The sequence below is a fragment of the Stigmatopora nigra genome, chromosome 4 (assembly GCF_051989575.1).
Source record: "Stigmatopora nigra isolate UIUO_SnigA chromosome 4, RoL_Snig_1.1, whole genome shotgun sequence".
Lineage (NCBI taxonomy): Eukaryota > Metazoa > Chordata > Actinopteri > Syngnathiformes > Syngnathidae > Stigmatopora > Stigmatopora nigra.
The window spans coordinates 17491475-17514691 of record NC_135511.1 but is presented as its reverse complement, the minus strand read 5'-3'; the positions used below and the strand labels follow the sequence as shown (position 1 = coordinate 17514691).

The 23217-nt window shown below is 36.4% G+C and overlaps 2 protein-coding genes across 2 annotated transcripts in view; one reads left to right on the top strand and one right to left on the bottom strand.

Moving 5' to 3' along the window:
* Positions 1–22729, bottom strand: part of nf2a (NF2, moesin-ezrin-radixin like (MERLIN) tumor suppressor a) — a 22809-nt gene extending 80 nt beyond the window's left edge. Inside the window, exons 1-16 of the mRNA XM_077715068.1 lie at positions 22223–22729; positions 21414–21539; positions 20745–20867; positions 19600–19683; positions 14122–14190; positions 13480–13562; positions 10787–10862; positions 10272–10406; positions 8430–8504; positions 8208–8321; positions 7378–7500; positions 7055–7272; positions 5998–6100; positions 3688–3806; positions 3207–3366; positions 1–719 (exon numbers count right to left, since the gene is read on the bottom strand). The exon at positions 1–719 is cut by the window's left edge and continues 80 nt beyond it. Coding sequence (XP_077571194.1) covers positions 669–719; positions 3207–3366; positions 3688–3806; positions 5998–6100; positions 7055–7272; positions 7378–7500; positions 8208–8321; positions 8430–8504; positions 10272–10406; positions 10787–10862; positions 13480–13562; positions 14122–14190; positions 19600–19683; positions 20745–20867; positions 21414–21539; positions 22223–22336 — 1773 coding nt within the window. The 5' untranslated portion in view covers positions 22337–22729 and the 3' untranslated portion in view covers positions 1–668. The remainder of the gene's footprint in view (positions 720–3206; positions 3367–3687; positions 3807–5997; positions 6101–7054; positions 7273–7377; positions 7501–8207; positions 8322–8429; positions 8505–10271; positions 10407–10786; positions 10863–13479; positions 13563–14121; positions 14191–19599; positions 19684–20744; positions 20868–21413; positions 21540–22222) is intronic.
* The window catches only part of tmc1 (transmembrane channel-like 1), a 37007-nt gene that overhangs the window by 2622 nt on the left and 11168 nt on the right, over positions 1–23217 (top strand). Inside the window, exon 2 of the mRNA XM_077715069.1 lies at positions 22208–22300. Coding sequence (XP_077571195.1) covers positions 22251–22300 — 50 coding nt within the window. The 5' untranslated portion in view covers positions 22208–22250. The remainder of the gene's footprint in view (positions 1–22207; positions 22301–23217) is intronic.

Below are 23217 nucleotides of genomic sequence, written 5' to 3'. Positions count from 1 at the left end.
GTACACACTCATGAACATGTTAGTATACAATATGTACAATGTACACTTAAAGAGAACCTTACTAATAGTGTTTAATTAGCTTATATGTTTTTTTAGAGGTAAGAACATTTTTAGGGTATTTTTTTCAGCCAAAATTGGCCTACTTGTGAACACTGAACATTGTTTTGGGGTAAAATATATTTTATGTAGTAGTGTAACAGCGTTTCTCTAAAAAAATATACATATATTTTGCTTATTTGCAGTTTCTTCACTTATTTTTTTTCTTATGCTTAATTCTGCATGTATTTTAATACTCATAATTTGCCACATTATACAAATAATTTTCCCAGGTGATACAATTACTTCATTTATCTATGATTTTTTGCTTTTTTGGTTGTTTTTAGGGGAAAATAACATGTTTTTATATATTAAATTATTTAGAAATACAGAAAAAAATCCATAAAAAGGAATTTTTGTTGTTGTTGTTTTCCTCGACAGCAGTTTACACAAAAACGGCATCATTAATGTTTAAAAAAACAAAAATTATTTATATATGAATCCCATAAATCTTGCAAAATCTGTGATTTTCACGTTGAGGCCCGTTGAATAATTCTGCAGCAGTGGACTGTTTTTTTTGTTTTGTTTTTGTTCCCTCCCAGTAGATTTGGAATGATCAGAAAAAAACGTGCTTATAGTTCCTCAAAAAAGGCCACTCTGGACTTGGTGCTTTGTAGCGTCAACTGTGGGAGAAAGTCAGAAAAAAAATGGTATTACGTTGCAATTATTCGCTGAATCAAAGAAGTTCTCAACCCATTTAAAAAAACTGGATTTTTTAAAGTTTGGCAACCACTTATAGTCAAGACGTAAGGACGATAGCCTATTAAAATTCATTTTTACAACCTTGGGTAGTCGACATATTGTTTTGATGAAGGGTCTTTGATGGCGCTAAAGGGGTCTTTTATTCTCTCTTTGATTTACCCAACCAACCTTGGTAGAACGAAATTGTGAGCCCAGTAAACAATTCTGTTTGTAAACCACATAACGCAAACGTGCTTAGTGGCTTCCTTTGACTGATCAAACTGAGAGATTTCAAAAATAGCCGATAAGTAAAAGACCATTAGCTCACTTTGGAGGCTTTACTCACTCTCATTGATCCTCTCCTGTTATTCTGTGAACAGCAGGCGTGTGAGGACGGAATTATTGACGCATTGGATTTACTTTACACCCTGAAACAAAAGCCATCCTGGTGAATGCCCACTGATTAAACTATGGAGCTTCCATAAGTAAACACTAGGTGGACAAAGAGCGACTATTGAATGGTTAAGGACCCTCAGAGCAAACCAAGATTTTTACGACTTAAAAGTCTTAAATTTTCTTCAAAATAGACATGGCGCCTTGTAATCCAGTGCGCCTTATATATGGACCAGTACTAAAATTGTTATCACGATAAAACTAATCGTTTTCGATGACTGATTCGGACAATTGTTCAATTTTGACTCAGAAAATGAGGTTTTTGGTGGATTTATGGGTGAGGGTGACGTGAGTACATTGTAAAAATGGCTAAAACAAGTACAAGCAAACTTAGTTTTGCTTCTGTTGCCTTTTTAAAAACGTGTTTTTAGCGTTTTAGCGTTTAAGATAGTGTATTGTTGCAATGCCTGGATGCGTCTTTAAAAACGGTGTGTCCTTTGTGTGTGTCAAATACAGAAATAGCACTTGTTACTGACCCTGCGCCTTTAAATGCGATGCGCCAAATAGTCGGGAAAATACGGTAGTTTAGCCCTTTTATTGCATTCCTCGGTTAAAGTGTACTGAAAGACCAAATTCTTAAGAAAACAATACATATTGGGCATACCGCCATAGTAAAATAGCAGAAATAGCACTCGTTACTGACACTGCGCCTTTAAATGTGATGCGCCATATAGTCATGAAAATACGGTAGTTTAGCCGTTTATTGCCTTGCTCGGTTAAAGTGTACGGAAAGACCAAATTCTTAAGAAAACAATATATATTGGGCATATCGCCTTAGTAAACAGCTTTGTCTTAAAGTTACCTAGCTCAATGCTAACATACAATGGAAAAATACCATAGACGGTCTTTGGAAAGCTAGCATTGTGCTTGAAATGGCTTTTTTATGTTTATTTTTTATGATTGCGAATGAGTTAACTGTCGGTAATAATGGCTCGGGAGAAATTGTAGTTGTTTTGCATACGTAAGCTAAATGTATATGTATATTTATATATTTTTTAAATGGCTGTGACAATGGTGAATCCCCACTTTAGCCAGCGTGGTTGCGATTGGGCATTAGAAAAGACTTTCATTAATCATTTGGAGTGGAGCTCCTGCCTCCGGCTTTGTGCTCTGTTCCACTTTTTTCTGGTCTTTTCTGGACATTAACCTTGTGTTAAAACATCGCCCATTTTCCCGGAGAGCAAGATGAATGTTTGCCGCCTGCCGACACTTGAAATAAATCAACCAGCGCTCACGCTAATAAGCCTAGCTTTCTATAGCTTCTTTTATTTGGTGGTGTTCCTTATAAGATCATTGACTAAAATCAAGTCTGATAATCAGATGGGAGGAAAAAGCTAACCTTGAAAGAGAACTTTTTTGTATATTTATGCTTAGGACGGAACTTGCTCATTTAAAGGTCTACTGCAGGGTTGTCAAAGTGGCGGCCCGGGGGCCAAATCTGGCCCGAGGCATCATTTTGTGCGGCCCGAAAAAGTAAATCAGTGCCGACTTTCTGTTTTAGTATCAAATTAAAATGAAGAGTATAGATGTATATTAAATTTGCTGATTTTCCCTCTTTTAAATCAATAATTGTCAGTTTTTAAATCAGTTTTTTCTGTGTTTTTATTGCAAAAATCATTTTGTAAAATCTAAAAATATATTTTAAAAAAGCTAAAATAAACATTGTTTTAGATCTATAAAAAACTGAATATTCGCGGCTTTTAATCCAGTTCTTTTAATCCATTTATATTTAAAAAAAATCTAATTATTATGTCTAAAATGGTCCGGCCCACATAAAACCGAGTTGACGTTAATGCGGCCTGTGAACCCACCCGAGTCTGACACTCTTGCTCTACAGGAAAGCAGTACTCCAGCGACAAGTTCTTAAATAGTGGGAAAAACAGCCAGAGGCGGCGGTGTAATCGGATTAAGCTGCAGGTTATCAGATTAGCGGCGGGGGACACACCCTAGTGGTTCATAGGCGATTGTGGCGATACCTTCTTGAAGTTGCTGTGCTTGCTGGCTCCCTGTTGTGCGTTTTGGTCGTAGACCACATCCAACGGGGTCTGGCGTTCCTTCAGTTTCAGGCTCTCGATCTCAGTCTTTAGCTCGTTCAGCTGCTCTTGAAGGTGTTTGCTTTTCTCCATGTATTCCACCCTAGCACAGTGGGGGATCTCATTGGAAATAATGGTGGGAGCCAATGAAAAATGTGTCAAAGTGGCGGGCCGGGGGCCAAATCTGGCCCGCCGTATCATTTTGTGTGGCCCGGGAAAGTCATTCATGGGTGGTGACTTTCTGTTTTAGGATCAAATTAAAATGAAGAGTATAGATGTATATTCAATTTCATGATTTCCCCCTTTTAAATCAATAATTGTCATTTTTCAATCAATTTTTGGCTGTTTTTAGTTCATAAATCATTTTGTAATATCTAAAAATATATTTTTAAAAAGCTAAAATAAACGTAAAATGGTGACTGACTTTTCCTTCTCGATCTCCATGGAGAGGCGTTTCATGTCTGTGTCTTTAAAGTCAAAGCTCAGGTTTTCATTGCTGAAGCTGAGCTCGGGAGGCATGGGCTCTACTGGCAACGTGGGGTACTGCAAAAGAGGGGAAACAACAAGAAACATAGGATATGGAAGTTACCATATTTTGCTGTTTAATATACCCGGGTATATTACATTGGTGGGTATAATAAACTGCAAAATATGGTAGTGTTTGAGTGTTGTTGTTAGTGTTAGTGTTACAGTGTTGTTACCGTATTTTGCTGTTTAATATACAGATATTAAATGATTTTTGCTTTTTTGAGCCTCCCATTTGTGCGCCATTTAATATACCCCTGCCGTTTAATATATATTAAACGGCAACTCAAATTTTTTTGGCAAGATTTTTATGGTGTTCATAGGGGCATAATTATAGATAAAGTTAATTAAAATTCCAAGTCAGGCTTTATTCAGCAGTACAGTATATATATGAATGTATATGTATATGTATATATATGTATGTGTATGTAAGTGTATGTATATGTGTATATGTGTATGTATATGTATATATATGTATGTGTATGTATATGTGTAGATGTGTATATATATATATATATATATATATATATATATATATATATATATATATATATATATATATATATATATATATATATATATATATATATATATATATATATATATATATATATATATATATATATATATATATATATATATATATATATATATACATAAATATACATAAACATACATATATAAACATATATATACATATACATAAACATACATATATAAACATATATATACATATATATGTATATATATATATATATGCGTAGTGGATCGTACCTTCCTGATTGTGCGCAATTTAATATACCCCTTCCGTTTAATATACTTGGGTATATTAAATGGGGGGTGTATTAAACAGCAAAATACGGTATTGGGAAACTCGTTGAAGGAATATATACAGGAATTCAAGTGCACGCGCCAAACATACACGCAGGCACGCAGTCAGGTTGGTGTCAGCTCCTAATAGACAATCTAAATGGAAATTGTGGGCTTGTCAATGCAAAGCGGCGGGCAGGCGACATGAACGTATCCTGGCAGAGCATGAGAGGGCAATTTGACGGCCAATAGTGCATGTGTTCAAACTCTGTCACACGCATTTGACTGCATATTCATGATATTCTGATGAGTGTAAATGAGAATTAAGAGGCGGAAAAAAAGAAAGGACTTTTGCATTATCCGCCCTGACGCGTTCGGGGGCATTGGAGTTTAGCTTTTGATGAGCTTGACTGCTACGTTTAGCTTCAAAAGTTTGTTGTAAACTGGTTTGGTGTGGAGTGGAATGATAGTTATCAATGTGACGTTTACACTGGTGTAGTACGCACTTTTGTAATTACCCTTCAAAGGCTGTGAGTGTATGAAATGGGATTTGTTTTGGTAAAATTCATATTTTTTAGTGTAAAGACAGGTGTTCTATCTACGTCAACGGTGTCAAACTAGGTTTGCGGGCTACTTTAAGGTCAACTTGATTTTATGTGGGCCGGACCATTTTAGATATAATATTTAGATTTTTTTGTATATAAATGGATTAAAAGAACTGGATTAAAATCCCTGAATATTCATTTTTGTAGATCTTATTAAACAATGTTTATTTTAGATTTTTTTTTTGATATTTTTAGATTTTACAAAATTATTTCTGAACTAAAAACACAGAAAAAATGGATTAAAAAATGACAATTATTGATTTAAAAGCAAGAAAATCAGAAAATGTAATATTCATGTATACTCTTCATTTTAATTTGATCCTAAAACAACAAGTCGGCACTCATGATTTATTTCTCGGGCCGCACAAAATGATGCGGCGGGCCATATTTGGCCCCCGGACCTCCACTTTGACACATTAGGGTTAGGGCATAGTGATTAAGATTAGTGGTTAAGGTTAGGTTAGGGGTTAGGTCCTTTGACGAAATGTCTGGCAAAGAAGCATCCGTTCGGCGAATTGTCCGGGGACGAAATGTCCGGCACTGTTTTTAACCCTCAACATTCAAGCCGAGTTCAGCTCTCAACTTTCACGTGCGTCTGTCAAGGCATAATTTATTTGTTTGTTGTTGTTTCCATTGTGCAAAACTAGCGACTATGTCTGCTAACCGGAATAAATCAGCCATCGTGCTATTTTCGCTTATCACCATCCATTTTTTGCAAGTAAAGAACATTAAGGATGCTTATCCAAGAGTCAGATTCAACGTTAGCATCGTAGCACTGCGGACAAATGCATTACCGTGTACACTCTGCTGGTTATCTCCAGGAGTTTGTGCTTGGCCCTTTTCTCCGATTGCCTGGCTTCTAGAAGGTCTCGCTTCAGTTGCTCCGCCTCCTTAGCACTGCCCCAAAAAAAAAAAAATTATGAGCTGGCTTCAGAAACGCCGTGAACACAGATGGTGATTAAAGTACAGTTTGCCGGCATTGCGGTTCATCCCTGGCTTTGAAAAAAAGGGAGTTATCAACTGACTTCAGATAAGGTGGAGACCGCGTAAGGTGATTAAAGGGGAGCTTGATAGCGATCCATTGTCAGTTGTTAATTAAGAGTTACTTACTAGGTTGGCCCCTTAAAAGTGCTCTAATAGGAGCATCAGTGTTGGTTTTGGGATTCTTGGCTTGCACCAAAAGTATGTTACGGTTTATTTATTTGAATCGACATAACAAAAAATAGCTTTTTAAAAAACAGGTGCTCCCTAGGGATTTTTTTTAATAAATGGATTAAGAGAACTGGATCAAAATTCCGGAATATTCCATTTTTTGTAGATCTAAAACAATGTTTATTATAGCTTTTTTTTAAAATATATTTTTAGATTTTACAAAATGATTTTTTAACTAAAAACACAGAAAATGGATTAAAAAATGACAATTATTGATTTAAAAGGGGGAAAATCAAGAAATTTAATATACATCTATACTCTTCATTTTTATTTGATCCTAAAACAGAAAGTCACTAAAACAGAAAGTCGCTAAAACGATTGTTTATTTTAGCTTTTTTTAAAAAATATTTTTAGATTTTACAAAACGATTTTTGAACTAAAAACACACAAAAATTGATTAAAAATGACAATTATTGATTTAAAAGCAAGAAAATCAGAAAATGTAATATTCATGTATACTCTTCATTTTAATTTGATCCTAAAACACAAAGTCGGCACTCATCATTTACTTTCTCGGGCCACACAAAATGATGCAGCGGGCCCGAATTGGCCCCCGGGCCGCCACTTTGACACCTGTAATTTAGACTCACTGTCTTCCCAACAAAATTTATTAACCTGCTAATAGTCAAAACACTTTACCTGCGCTCCGACTCGTCGGCCATCTTGAGAGCCATCCTCTCGGCCTCCACCATCTTGTGTTCCATGAGCCTCCTCTCCTCGTGGCCCCGCATGGCCGTCACCTTGAGGCGTTCCTTTTCCGTCTCGGCCTCGGCCGCCTTCTGGGCCAGCAGCTTGGCCTCCTCCTCGGCCAGTTGGGCCTTTTCGGCCAGAAGGTCGGCAGTCTGCTCCGAGCGCAACTGGAGAAAGTGTTGAAAAAGACACGGATATCATCTTTTGTGGTTTATGGGAAGGGGAAGACAGAAGAAATTGTCATTTTTCATGTTTGAAAGTGAAGAACTCACCAAGGCTTCATTGGCAAGGTGAGCTTCATCCTGAAGTTGAAGGAGTCGTCTCTCCAGCTCGTCTCGGACACGTTCTGCTTCTTCCCGGCGCTCTTTCTCCTGGTTTAACCTCTGCCTGTCCATCTAGAACAAGCGTGGTGGGAGGGGTTTAAAGCACAGGTGTCAAAGTGGCGGCCCGGGGGCCAAATTTGGCCCGTCGCATCATTTTGTGCGGCCCGAGAAAGTAAATCATGAGTGCCAACTTTCAGTTTTAGGATCAAATTCAAATGAAGAGTATAGATGTATATTATATTTCCTGATTTTCCCACTTTTAAATCAATAATTGTCATTTTTTAATCATTTTTTTTCTGTTTTTAGTTCAAAAATCATTTTGTAAAATCTAAAAATATATTTTAAAAAAAGCTAAAATAAACCTTGTTTTAGATCTACAAAAAACTGAATATTCAGGGATTTTAACCCAGTTCTTTTAATCCATTTATAAAAAATAAAATCTAAATATTATATCTGAAATGGTCCAACCCACCTGAAATGGAGTTGACGTTAACGCGGCCCGCAAACCAACTCGATTTGGTTTAAAGTAATAATGAAACCTCGGCCCCTTCCTCTCGTAACCCGCTGCGTGTAGTTTGTAATCAACCCTTGACTGTCTATTTAAACCCGTGTGTTTGATAGTCATTGTCATATCATTTGCCTTGTCTGCTTTACTCTACCTTGTTTCATTCATACCAAGTTCCTCTTTACACCATGTCTTCCCACGTCAGGTTAGATTTTGTCATTTGTTTCTAGTCATTTTTTATTTTTATTTACTCTGAATATCTGGGTACGAATACCTGTTTTCTGGCTCTCTCTTCTTTGGCTTGGGCTTTCATTTGTTGTACTTCCAATGAGTCTACACGACGTCTACGCATGAACAAGTCATGGCTGCCAATGCACAGCTGGAGAATCTGTAGAATATTACAACGTTGTCCGATAGTAGAAATAAGATTAGTTTTTTTTTGTTGCAAATTGTACTAACTACGGTTTCATTTGTATTTGTGCTAATTCTAATTTACCAATTTGTTGACTCTCAGTCGTGAAGAGTTGAACTTGAAGACATTGGTTTTCTTGTCCAGAGGTTTGATAGTGAACTTAAAACAAGCGGAATTGGAAAAAAAACAGTTTTACGCCATGACAACAAAATTGTATTAAAGTATTATTAATTAAGATGAGGAAAAATGTCAGAGTGGAAAAATGAGTGGACTTTTTATGAGTCAAATTGCGGAGGGAAATTAGTTTAAAAAACTGAATGTTACTATTTCAAAATAGGAATAACATTGTAATTCAGGCAATTGAAGTAATAGCTTTTGAAATAAAAAATATTAATCTGTTTTGGGTGAAAACACAACGTGAAAATAAACAAGTTAAATTGAGGTGATAAGAAGTACAACAATACACACCCATGAATGATTCACTTTGTAATAAAAGAGCACGGGGTGGCAAAAATTAGCTGGGCAGGATTAGCGCTGTTTGACCTTTGCATAAATGTCAGTGTGCACTTGAAAATACTTTTTCGTTAATGAAAACGGATGGAAAGGGCCAGTACAAGTTTGGCACAATTTGGCATTGTGGATGTCATTTTTATTTTCATTATAATGAGGTAGGAAGATCGGAGACAATTTTGGGGAGATTTCAGGTGTTTTGCTTTTGTTATGAAGTTGAAAATGCCTTAAAAATAAGAGTGTGGTTTGAAGTAGAGAAAAGTAGTGGTGTGGTGTGGTTTGGAGTAGAAAAGAGAAGTAGTGTACATTTTTGAGGAGTAGAATAAAATACAGTTGTACTTCGATATTGAGATAAGAGTAAATTTTTGAGCAAATATTTAACTTGATCAGAGAGAAATTTTGAGCAAATATTTATCTTGAGATCAGAGTCAAATTTTGAGCCAATATTTGTCTTGAGATCAGAGTAAAATTTTGAGCAAATATTTATCTTGATCAAAGTGAAATTTGGAGAAAATATTTATCGTGAGAAGAGAGTAAAATTTTAAGCAAATATTTATCTTGATCACAGTAAAATTTTGAGAAAATATTTATCTTGATCGGAGTGAAATTTTGAGAAAATATTTATCGTGAGATGAGAGTAAAATTTTGAGCAAATATTCATCTTGATCGGAGTAAAATTTTGAGCAAATATTTATCTTGAGATAAGAGTAAAATTTTGAGCAAATATTTGTCTTGAGATACGAGTACATTTTTAGCGAATATTTATCTTGAGATCAGAGTCAAATTTTGAGCAAATATTTTTCTTGAGATCAGGGTCAATTTTTGAGCCAATATTAATCTTGAGTTCAGAGTGAAATTTTGAGCAAATATTTTTCTTGAGATACGAGTCAAATTTTAAGCAAATATTTATCTTGAGATCCGAGTAAAATTTTGAGCAAATATTTATCTTGAGATACAAGTAAAATTTTGAGCAAATATTTATCTTAAGATACGACTAGAAAGGGTGCTCATAAGAACACCATGACCACTGTCATATGTACTTTCTAGTGTAATGTTTTTTATGAGCACTGGGCGGAGCATTGCATTTTCTTCAGTGTTTTTTTTTCTCGTTAGTCATTGCGAATGGCGGAGCTTGTTCGCTAATACGAGAGGAGTATATATATACTACTTTTGTTGGCAAGTAGTCATGCTTTATCCTATTGTGAGGACATTTTTGTGCATCATTTTAGGAATATTTTGAAAGGAAGACAAAAACAAACAACCCTTGATAGGTTGCATCGGAAAGTCAGGGTGGAGGCGGGGCTAATAGAGCCAAGAAAGGTATCAAAATGTATACTTGCTTCAATAGAATGATGAAAATCAACAAAGTGGAGCATAATAGAGCGTATTTGGAAATACAAATAGTGAAAAAAGCACCTCTTTGTCACTATACGAGATGTTACGAATCTCATTCCACGGAAACGAGCACTTTGGCGTCAGTCGGTTGTCCGGTTCGTAGATGTGAAGGCCCAGTGCGTCCACTCCCAGAAGTAGATTGGTTCCCTTTTTATTCTAAAAAAAACAACAACATATTTTTAGGGTTGTCATGACAGCACCATAACAAATTAATTAAGGTTTTCTGAACTGACGTTTGACATTTTTCACCTTAATCGCTTTGTTTATGGAAAATAGCATTAAAAAAATTGACTTAGTGAGAGAGATTGACGGAAAACCGGTCTTAGCCTGTCACCACTTTGACGAGAAGTGGCTTCCCACTGGGTGAAATGTTATGGGGGGATTATTTGATTTTCCCCCGTGTGGCATTTGAAAATGTCCCGGCCTTTGCAAAAATTGTGTTGATTTTTATGACTGGCGGATGGCGTTAAAATGATTGGTCGCCGTGTTTAACATCGTCTGTGTGTAAAATTGTTCAAACACGGACAAATACTTACCCGGATTGAGAAGTAATTGACGCCATACATGTCCAAGTCTTGAGCAATTTTCAAATATTCCATTTCTGCTTCTTCCCTAAAATGAGAAAAAAAACAAGAGATTGGTCACATTTGCTCAAAAATATTCAAGGAAGATTTTCATTAAAATTTTGGTCCATTTTTGCTTGGTAGTGCGATTGTGAGGGTGAATTAGGGTCATTTGTTTCTATGTGGGTGTGGCCTATGACGGATGGGTGACCAGTTCGGGCTGTAGTCCCTCCCCTTTTTTGCTTAAAGTCAGACAGGATAGGCTCCAGCACCCCCGCGACCTAAACAACCCTAATCGGTATTGTAAATAAGATAAAATATGATATATATTTATATATAAATGTTTTTTAGAAATGGGAAATCTATTTATAGCCAAAAAGTTGTCTTTTTTGAGGAAAAAAGGCAAAAATTACTGTCATGTTGAGCCCACCAAAAATTCCCCTAAAAATTTGCTAAGATCACAATTGTATATTATAAAGAAGTGTACCGTATTTTCACGACTGTAAGGCGCACTTAAAAGTCTTAAATTTTCTCCAAAATAGACAGTGCGCCTTATAATCCATTGCGCCTTATATATGGAAAAAACAGAAAACCAAAAACGAAAAACCACCACTGTCGGATATTTAAAAAAACAAAAACGCCTGAACTGAAAGAATACTGTGAAATATGCAGATGCCATCTTAGTTTACAAAATCTTCCATCATATAGCTCCTCCCCCACTGCAAGATTTTATACAAAAAAATCCAAAACATCAACAATGGCTGGCTCTAGAGGTGACTGTAAAGTAGTGAGTGCTTCATACCTCGAAGTCAATACCAATTACCGTATTTTCAAGACTATAAGGCACACTTAAAAGTCTTACATTTTCTCCAAAATAGACAGTGCGCCTTATAATACAGTGCGCCTTATATATGGAAAAAATGGCATTCATTGAGGCTGCGCCTCATAATGCGGTGCGCCTTATAGTCGTGAAAATACGGTAATATGGCTAGTCTGTAAAAAATATGACTTAGCAAAAGACATAATAGACTGAATGTACAAAAAAATGGTGTTTCCTTACAATGGCTTTGATTAAAACGAAAAAAAGCTTCTTTTTCATTCGTTTTAGAAGAGAAAATCCAACTTGAGTTTATCATTCTCTGTATTCTTTTTCTTTGCACTTGATTTCACAAGTGGTGATGGTTCGACGCTTTGGTGAAGGTATACCTGTCACACACACACACACACACACACACACTGAGACTCATTCTAGAGGGTGTCGTTCTGGACTTGTGGACAATCATCCGCCTTTTGTGAATGTCTTTCCCAGCCATGAATAGAATAGCCAAGCATAGAATGGAGTCTCTTCCCATGGCTGCCTTTTCAAAAGCTGATCGATCAACGCCAGCGACTCAATTATGACTGCGACGGAACCATCCAAAGCCTAAAACTACTCTCCGGCACCCCCCTCCCTCGCCCTCCCCCTCCTGCTCGCTGCTCGTCCTTATTTTAGCGAGCCAGTGAGTCACGTTCATTAATTTTGCCATTTGAATAAGGCTGGATGCTGGTTAAGCATTTTTTTTTAGATGGCAAGAAAACTCATTCGTTGCGTTAACTGCAAAATGCTGCTGCAAATAATTGAGATTGAGTTAATTTCTATCGTGTTGCAGCCTATTAGATCGTTGCTTAACGTGGATCTTTATTTTAGCTTTGTTTAAATATATTTTTAGATTTTACAAAATGATTTTTGAACTAAAAACACAGAAAAAATGGATTATAGATGACAATTATTGATTTAAAAGGGGGAAAATCAGGAAATTTAATATACATCTATACTCTTCATTTTAATTTGATGCAAAACAGAAAGTTGACACATGATTTTCGTTTTCGGGCCGCACAAAATGATTCGGCGGGCCAGATTTGGCCCCCGGGCCGCCACTTTGACACCTGTGTGAATAATACATATAAAAACAGAAATGCATTTTGGTTATGGCCACCTAAAACACTATTAAATTGAAATTAAACTGTATTAAGATGTTTTTATATTCATTTATTCGGGTAAATATTACATCGGCGGGCCAGATTTGGCCCCCGGGCCGCCACTTTGACACCAGTGTAAAAAATACAAATAAAAACAGAAATACATTCTGGTTATGGCCATCTAAAACACTCTAAAGTTGAAATTAAACTGTATTAAGATATTTTTTTATTCATTTATTCGAGTAAATATTACAAAAAAGAGAATAATCTTTATCTTTAAAATTTAGGCTGTTATTTTTAAATGAAAGGATTTCAAATTAACAAATACAATATTTTTGTATTGAAAAATATAGTTTTTATATCACTCATTCATTGCCTTCCATTAACAACAATAGTCATTCAATTCTTTCCAATTGAGAAGACTCACTATAACTGTTCATACTTCAGTACCATGGACAGCTCTAGAAATCCAATCCATTCTTACTGGACAGTTAATTTGCCTCTCCCATTCCAAATAAATTGGACATTTAGCCCCGTTCAGTTGAGGAATTCCCAATGAGTTTTTTTCCCTAAACTGTAAATATTTCTAAATCCGCCTGGAAATGCCGACTGATGAAATTCCAATTGTTAAAAAGCGTCTTTTCCATACGTGTTGTCGGTTCTAAATGCGCTGATGATTTCACTGCGAGGCATGCGAGAACGCCTACCTGGTTCGACCCCTGTGCTCGGCATAACACGCCGCGATCCTCTCCTCCCACATTTCTGCCGTCATCTGGTACAAATTGATCACCTGTAATGCATGGGAAAAGAAAAATACATATTTCACGTGGGCTGAACCATTTTAGATATAATATTTAGATTTTTTTTTTAATAAATGGATTAAAAGAACTGGATTAAAAGCCCTGAATATTCAGTTTTTTATAGATCTAAAACAATGTTTATTTTAGATTTTTTTTGTATATATTTTTAGATTTTACAAAATTATTTTTGAACTAAAAACACAGAAAAAATTGATTAAAAAATGTTAATTCTTGATTTAAAAGGGGAAAAATCAGGAAATGTAATATAAATCTATACTCTTCATTTGAATTTGATTCTAAAACAGAAAGCCAGCATTCATGATTTACTTTCCCGGGCCGCACAAAATGATGCAGCGGGCCAGATTTGGCCCCCGGGCCGCCACTTTGACACCTGTGCATGGTTAAAGTAACAAATAGTCAAATGGAGAACAAGCAAAATGGGAAAAAAATATAAGTATTAGTCGCAAGACCAGCCGGACTATGAAAAAATTTGACTTATACTCCGGAAAATACGGTAATGTAGATAATCCAAAATGGCTACCAACTCACCCTTTTAGGCAGAAGCTCCTCCTCCGCCAAAAATCCGGGTTTGTGTACATTTGGGTTGTAGTCGCCATACTATATGAATAAGAATAAAACATAACTTTTTCATCAATTATTTTTGTAAATTTAATCAAAGCTAAAACAGCCTCATTTTCATATCAATTTCAATAATAAATTCCCGAGCATATGGATGAAAACTCAAGCCAAGTAATGAAAATATGAGCACCCCAGATTGTAATAAATGGATTCTGCCCAGGGCTGATTGGACGAACAGGTTTTTAGACCAACTGTCAAGTTACCAATTTACCTCTAGCTTGAAGGCAACTTTCGACCAATCAGATGACGTCTCCCCACATGTAAAAAAACATCACATCAACTTTCCTCTCACTTCATTTTAAGATTCCGACATCTCGCTAAGCCGTGCCACCTTCAAGTGAAACGTGACTCTAAAAAAGCTGCTTTTTATCTGTCCCTTATCATATTCATGCTCTTAAGCTAACGTATGAGATTTACATAGCCGGCGGACTCCGGGTGTCTTATCGCCCTTCCCCAAGGTCAAAAAGACAAATTAATGACAATGAGAGGAAATGAGATCCTTTTATATTTAAAAGATATGAACTGCAGCTGCTTGCCGTGAGGGTTGCCAGATGGGAAAGATGGTCAATTTCCAGCCTAATTATAGAGTAAAACCCGCCAGGTTCCAACAAAAAAATCAGTGGCCAACCACCCAAATATTCCTGTCAGATTTTACTCATATTAAGACTGTTTTTTTATGGTGCTTTGTAAAAAACAATTAAAAAAATTTATATATTATCATAATTGTTCTTTATGCGGGGACCCACATTGACTTTAAAAATTTGACAGATGGGCGGAGTCAGCACAAGATACGATACAGATAAAAAAGTGCATCCGTTAGCAGTACATATGAAACGTAAACCGAAAAAATGGAGTAAAAAGTATTAACATACTCATCACTCATCATTAAAGTAAAAAGTATAAAGTACAAAGTCAAGTAAGTACAGGAATTTATTAAGAAATATTAAAATGTCATTTAAAAAAAGATGGAGGCGCTGTAAAACACCAAAAACAAATAAGAGTGGACAGAGCTATTGCTACTGACTTCCACGTGATGGCGCCATCTTGGGGAAGAAAATAAAAATATTTGGATAACGTCGGCGGGCCGGATTAAAAAGCCTAACGGGCCCGGATGTGGCCCGCGAGCCGTAGTTTGCCCGTCCATTTCTGGGGTAGTAGACTAATCATAAAGCTGTTTTCTGCTTGGTGCATGGGGAGGTTTTTCATTAACATTGCAGAAAAGGTCAGTGCTGACCAGTTCTCATCAATAAGCACCCACCTACCGCAAGGAAGTGGGAAATTCGATGGAATAAGACAGGCTATTTATTGTGAAAACACAAAAGGCCACTTCCACGTTTTTTTTTTTACAAATTCATCTTAAAAGTAGGAAATTTCGCCCTGAAAACTTGCTTCACTTGTCAACACTGATGTTGATCATAAGCAAGAAAATTAATATTTCATACTTGGTATTTCAGTCATAGTGTTTTGATACTTTTATCCTTTGCGTATCCTTTTACTGTTTTTCCATTTACTGTATGTTCTTTTCATAATTGTCACTCAAAAAACGATGACCGAATCAAAGGTAAGGCTTATATGCGCATAAATTAGAAATTGCAAGGTTACCAGGACGAAATGCCGTAACGCAAGACATTAGTTTTGACGTCTATGAGTGAAATTGAAGGAAAAATTAACTGTATCTTGTATAAAATCTGAAAAAACTCACTTGTACCTGCCATTGCTCGCTCAGGGTGCCGACATCTTACCTAAGAATGACAAACTAGACCAGTATGGACACACTTCCTAGTTGTACTGCTCACACGACTTCCTTTTTGAATTTGTCTACATGCAGGCAACACCCTATCCTCAGAATCACCATGTACAATGTTTTTTTATTAGTATTTTTTTTAAAGATTTTCCCTTCAAAGTAACACATTTGTACTCTTATTAAAACCACAAATATGGAGGTAAACATTGTGAATCAGGGGGCGGCTTATACGCGAGAAATCGTAAAATTCAATGATTTTAAGGCAATTTTAAGGGTACGGCTTATACACAGATGCGACTAATATGTGAGAAATTGTAAAATTTGACGATTTTAAGGCAATTTTAAGGGTACGACTTATCCGCAAATGCGGCTAATATGCAATAAATCGTACATTTCAAAGATTTTAAGGCAATTTTAAGGGTGCGGCTTATATGCAGATGCGACTTATATGCGAGAAATCGTAAAATTTGACGATTTTAAGGCAATTTTAAGGGTACGCCTAGTACGCAGATACAGCTAATATGCGCTAAAATACAAAGAGCACCCCTAAACACAAATTGTGAAAACACAAAAATCCTGTTATCAACAAAGTATGGATGCCTATGTCGGCTTAAACTTCATCCATGTCATCCACCCTCCAGCTTCTCCACATACTCAATCACCCCCTCTACTCATCACCTCTTGCCAAAGGCACTAATGTACCATCACCTGAGCCACCATGTGCTCTCCCACGGCTCGCAAGCCTACTCCCAGTTACCGCTGACAACGTTCCAGACGGTAATTGATGCCGGCCGGGAGCCTGGAAGCGTGTGGCCTGGCCAAAACCAAAATGAAACTGAAAATCAAACCCCAGCCGTCTCACCTGAGAGAGATGGTGGTCTGGCTTCCCACTCCCGCTCGACCGGGCCTCCATCGCCAAAGAGAGACCATTCCCTCCCTCTGTATTTTATTTATTTTTTTTCTTCGCAGCGGCTTTATCTCTAAAGCGCCCTGTCAAAATCCACTTGTGGCGCAAAGCGCTCTCGGAATACAAAACAGAAGCGAGAAGCCAATGCGGATCTACTCAAGCAGTGAGACAAAAATCTACTATTAGGTGATCAAAGTAGTCCTCTTTGCCGCAAAATTCTTTAGGGCGCCTAAATGTAATCATTAAAACAAAAAGAAAATATGCCGTACCCTTAAAATTGCCTTAAAATCGTTGAATTTTACGATTTTCTCGCGTATAAGCCGCATCTGCGTATAAGCCGTACCCTTAAAATTGTCCTAAAATCGTTGAATTTTACGATTTCTCGCATATTAGTCGCATCTGGGTATAAGCCGTACCCTTAAAATTTCCTTAAAATAGTTAAATTTGAAAATTTCCCTCGTATAAGCCATCTACTGATTCACAATTTTCACCTCCATATTCAACTCCTTATTTTTGATTGAATAACTCCAATTTATTAATGTCACTTTAATGTACCATATTTTCTTGCATATTATCGGCCTCCACGTATAAGCCGTACCCTAAAAATGGCCTTAAAATGGTTGAATTTGACAATTTCTCTCGTATAAGCCGCCGCCTAATTCACAATTTTCACCTCCATATTCATAGTTTTAATAGGGAGTACAAAGTCTTATTTTGAAGGAAAAATCTCAAGAAAAATCATCGAACGCTTCTAAAGGATGTTACCTGCATGTAGACAAATTCAAAAAGTAAGTCAGGTGAGCAGTACAACCAGGAAGTGTGTCCGTAGCGGTTTAGTTTGTCATTCCTAGGTCACAAGTCAGTTTTTTTCAACTTTTATGCAAAATACTTCATTTTTTCTTCTTAATTTTCATTCATTGACGTCAAAATTAATTTTGTTAAGCATTTTATCACTTTATCATTTCTCTATTTCAAAATAAATGACCGTATCGCCCGCATTATAATGTGTTATGGCATTTCATCTTTGTCACCTTGCAGTTTCATGCATGTCAAATCTAATTTATGCGCATATAAGCCCTACCCTCAATTCACCCATCTTTTATTTTTAGCAACAAATACGACTTATATGCGAAAACAACGTAGCAATACATCATACCCATGACTCCACATTGGTCACCATCTTTGTTGCCATCATGTAAACAAACAAATTGAGAAAACCAACACTTACTTGACTATCAATGACAAGTAACAAAGTACACACTTGGCTCAAAGTGACTTTTTACGAGCTCCCGTGAGTTACACGCCATTTTGCACTCTGACAGAAAACCGATTGCGACTCCTGTCGCGTGGCCAGGATAAATTTTTTTTAAAAAACTCCTCTCCGGAGTCTGAACGGACGCCGTTTGACACCCTATCTTTTTCCCGAGCTCGCATAACAAGAAACTGTCTCCAGAAAACTTGTTAAATGAGTCCAATCAAAGTAGACGGCTGCTTAAACCAAAACAGAACGCCGAGCTCAGGATTTTTTTGCTCGATTTCGACTGACTGTGGGGGAGCTTAGGTTTTTTTTCTTCTTCTTTTTTTTTGGGTATCCGCACTGCAGCTTCTTTCAAGCTATTAAATTGGCCAGGAGGAGGTAGAGGAAAGCCTCAGGAGGGTTGTTACCAAATCTTTGGCGGTAGAATCCCTCCCCTCATCTTTTTGGACCCCCGTCCACCTGTCAAAAAAGACCGTCTTTCTGTCGACTTGAGTGAGATGAGCGCACTAGAGCTTGACGTTTCGATCTATCTCTAGGAGGGGGATTTTGGGGAATTTTTTTGGGTACTTTGGCGATTTTAAAGGATTTGAAGATCAATGGATTTGCATAGCAGAACTTGACAAACTCAGGTTTGGCAGTAGAACAAGGAAATACATGTTAATGTCAGCTTGGTTTCATTTGGACCATTTTAGATGTAATATTTAGATTTTTTTTTGATAAATGGATTAAAAGAACTGGATTAAAAGGCCGGAATATTCTGTTTTTTATAGAACTAAAATAATGCCTATTTTAGACTTTTTTAAATATATTTTTAGATTTTACAAAATGATTTTTGAACTAAAAACAGAAAAAAATGATTAAAAAATTACAATTATTGATTTAAAAGGGGGAAAATCAGGAAATTGATCTAACACAATGTTTATTTTAGCTTTATTTATATATTCTTAGATTTCACAAAATAATTTTTGAACTAAAAACACAGAAAAGTGGATTAAAAATGACAATTATTGATTTAAAAGGGGGGAAATCAGGAAATTGATCTAAAACAATGTTTATTTTAGCTTTATTTATATATTTTTAGATTTTACAAAATGATTTTTGAACTAAAAACTGAAAGAAAATGATTAAAAAATTACAATTATTGATTTAAAAGGGGAAAATCATGACATTTAATATACATCTATACTCTTCATTTTAATTTTATCCTAAAACACAAAGTCCGCACTCATTATTTACTTTCCCGGACCACACAAAATGACTCGGCGGGCCAGATTTGGCCCCCAAACCGCCACTTTGACACATGTGAAATTGACTGTATATTCAAATATATTGGGGGTCACAATATGCAACAAGAAGGGCAAATAAGGCAAACATAGACAAGCATTTTGGACAAGGTTTGGACATCGTAAAAATGGAAATGAGGTAGTTTGAGGACATTGTCCACAAAATAAGAGTATATTGAATTTCCACCATTCTGACCTTGGCATGTACGGCGTAGGAAGCCAATAATACCGAAGCTTCTGGAGGACAGTGAATCTCCTCTTCCAGGATTTTCTTCTTCACCTGCGAAAGGGAATTACAAAAACAGAAGAAATTAATAATAATACGTCTAAGAACGTGACTTTTTTTAAAGCTCAAACTGACGCAAAAAATTGAAAGAAAGTCGGGAAAGAATTTTAAATATCAGTCAGTCAAATATATCGACTATATTACTATTCAGAACTTAGGATGTTAAAAATGTAGTAGCACAAGATAAATATTCATATTTTCTATTACTTATGCCAAATTTGGATTAACGGCATCAAAGGTCAAAGGTTAGAAAATAAATTTCATGCTAATTGAAGTCATCTCATCTCATTTTCTGAACCACTAGGGTCACAGGGGGTGCTGGAGCCCATCCTCGCTGAATTTGGGCCAAAAAAACAGGGCAAAATAAGACAAATGACCAATCACTTGTACTTAGGGCCAATTTAAAGTGTCCAATCAGCTTACCATACATGTTTTTGGAATGTGGGAGTTAACCGGAGTACCCGAAGAAAACCCACGCAAACTCCAAACAGGTAGACACGACCCAGATATGAACCGAAGACCCCAAAACTGTCAGTCCAACATTTTTCCTGTAATATTAATTTGTTTATTCTGTACATTTCCATTGGTTTTCATTGTTTTTTTAAGCATTTTCATTGATTGAATTTGACTGAGCGAGTTTTTTGTATTGTCTCGCTTGACGTATGACGCTAACGGCTAAGCGCTAATCCCGATGTTGGCAAACGGCGTGATTTGACAGAGACATCTTTTCTTTTTTCCCCCATCCTGAATAAATAAATGAAGGCCCGCTACCAACCAGCGGATTAAAAGCTATACAGGTGGCGCTCTCGACTCAAACTAATCCGGCTCGGTGGACCGAATGTTGGGGGGGGATTCTTCGGGGAATATGTTATTAAAACGGCTAATGGGCTACTGATAAATTCAGGTGACATCACACCGGATTGGCTGGTGTGAATGATACATTTTGGACAGCAATTCCATTTAGATGCACAAAAACAGGAGGAAAAAACTCAAATTTTTGCTTCTATTTTGCTCATTTTATATGCTTTTTGCATGGAAATTGTCGTCTTGCGAACCTGTAAGAAGAAGAGGTGCCGGGTAATGTCTTGCACAAGTTCTTCTTCTACGTTTTCTGGGTAGAATTTGGCCAAGAAGTGCAGTGTGACAGGTTCTTCTTTGGGAACTTCTTGGTCGAGGACCTGACACACACAAGATGGCCGACAGAAATGGAATATTTTTCAGGGAGAAATATTTGATGTGGAATTTGGGCATAATAACAGTGTAAATACAAAAATATTAGCTTATAAAGTTGTGTAGTTTATATTTGTATGATCAATTTCAGTGTTTAAGTGAATAAACAAAATTAGATTAATCCACATTTTTACACTTTTCAGCAATCCAAGAATCTGTTTTATTGCCTAAAACGCTTTAAGTAAGTATCATAAATTGTTCCAATTGTCACAAGTATGCCCAAAAAAATGTTATACCCATCTACGAGTAAAAAAAAAACAACCTTTGTCCCTGTCCATCTATTTTGATTTATGCATTAATTGAGGCTACCATGTCATTAACAAAACAAAAGTGGGCGTCCATAATTACTATAGCTTTGAACACAACCTTGCTCAATATAAAACATCTCAGACAAACAATATGGCCCCTCAGAAAACAACAGCAATTTATGGAATTAACGATGTATGTTACAAGTTCTCCCGAGTATTAAATAACGCGGCGACCAAGCGATTTACCTTCTTGTCCATCTTGAGCCAAGCGACCGTGTCTTTGACGTCGTACCTGAGGCCAAAGAACCAGGTCTCCCTGAGGCCTAGAGTCCGGCATACCAACTCCAAAAGTTCCTTCCCCTTCCACTTGGTCTATGTGACAAAGTACAAGTGCGTCCAAATTGCTTAGTTGCTATTTTTTTGTTCATATTTGATTGGAATCATTTTGTATTCAGAATTATTTTAACTGCTGATATAAATAATCCATTCCTTAAATCTGGTTGTTTTATATTTATGCATTTTAATGCGTAATTATTGATTCTACTTTAGAAATGAGAAAAAAATGATTTTTCATCTTTTCAATAATGTTATTGCTCACTATTCTATTAAAAAGTCATTTAAACGTATTCACATGCTTTGCAAAAATATATTGTTACTCATTTACTCTGTATATTTATGATGAAACAATATTCAAAAATAGTCTTTCATGTAAGTATAACACTATAATACAAAATAAATATTGCCTAAATATGTAAATTATAAGAATACAAACAATATATTTCTTGTATTTTATTTCATTAAGTAATTTAAATGTGTATTTTCCAAAACATTGCCACATTCCTTGTTTCTTACATATATTTTAAAACAAGATATATATTACTTCTGATGTAAATACTACATTGATGTATGAATTGTTATGGTCTAGCTCTCTGCTGTCATCTGGCGTCGTTATGGGATACTTATAGCAAAATGGCCAAAATAACTTTATTCCCTTTATAGTAGTGTACTTGGTTAACTGATTGTTTTTGTTCCGATTTTAGGTTGTGTTCCCAAACCTCGCAGCCGAACTCCATATCCGACTCCATGGTGCAGATCCTGACGTTGAAACTTCTATTTTGCTTCCTCTTCAGAGAGTTAAGTCCAATTTTGGAAGCCAAATAGCTCGCCATGCTCACCAAAAAGATTTTAGATTGATTTAAAAAACAACAACAACAAAAACAAATCAAAACAAACAATAACAACAGAATCCCAGACGAGTCCTTGAACGTCCCATCAAGGCATTTTCACCACTTTGGGTGTTTTCGGATCTTGTAATTTTCAGCTCATGCTAATGTTCAGCTAAGAAGCCGAAAGTTGAGGGCAAGCCGGCACGATCATGATACCAAGTTAGATATCTAACAGATCAGGCTACGTTAAAGAGCTTACATTGTGTATGTATAACACATATTCCCCACAGACGATCAAAATATTGTTTTGTTTCGAGACGTGAAGCTAGCTAACGCTTGCTAATGTCCAAACAAGGGAGCGATGCTGCGTTCAGGTACGGCCAGGAAATTACGGTGCTATACTTCCAAAAGAAACGTTCAACACACACTGGGGAGAAACCTTTTGCCTGCTCAGTATGTGGATAATGTTTCTCGGTGAAGGAAAAATTATCGAAGCATACACAAACTCTTTTCTGTCGCAGTCTGCGATAAAATATGTTTTGTATATAGACATTTAACACAATCAAAGCGATTTGGCTGTTTTTGACCATTTTATTGTTGAAACATCTCAGACATTTGATGGAGAGCATTTTGCTCTCCAAACTCTTGACCTTCTGCTCCCACAATGCATCATCTAACCTGGTACGTGACGTACCTACGGACACAAACAATGACACCACATAATAGCAGTCATAACTCTTGTGAATATTTCATGGGCAGTGAAATTACCGGGCTCTAAGATTACCAGGATTTCATTGTCCGTGTTTGGGGTCAACGCATGGTGAGGAAAAAGTGAACTTGTCATGCGAGGAACTCATCACGGTTCTGCCACAAAACCATACGGG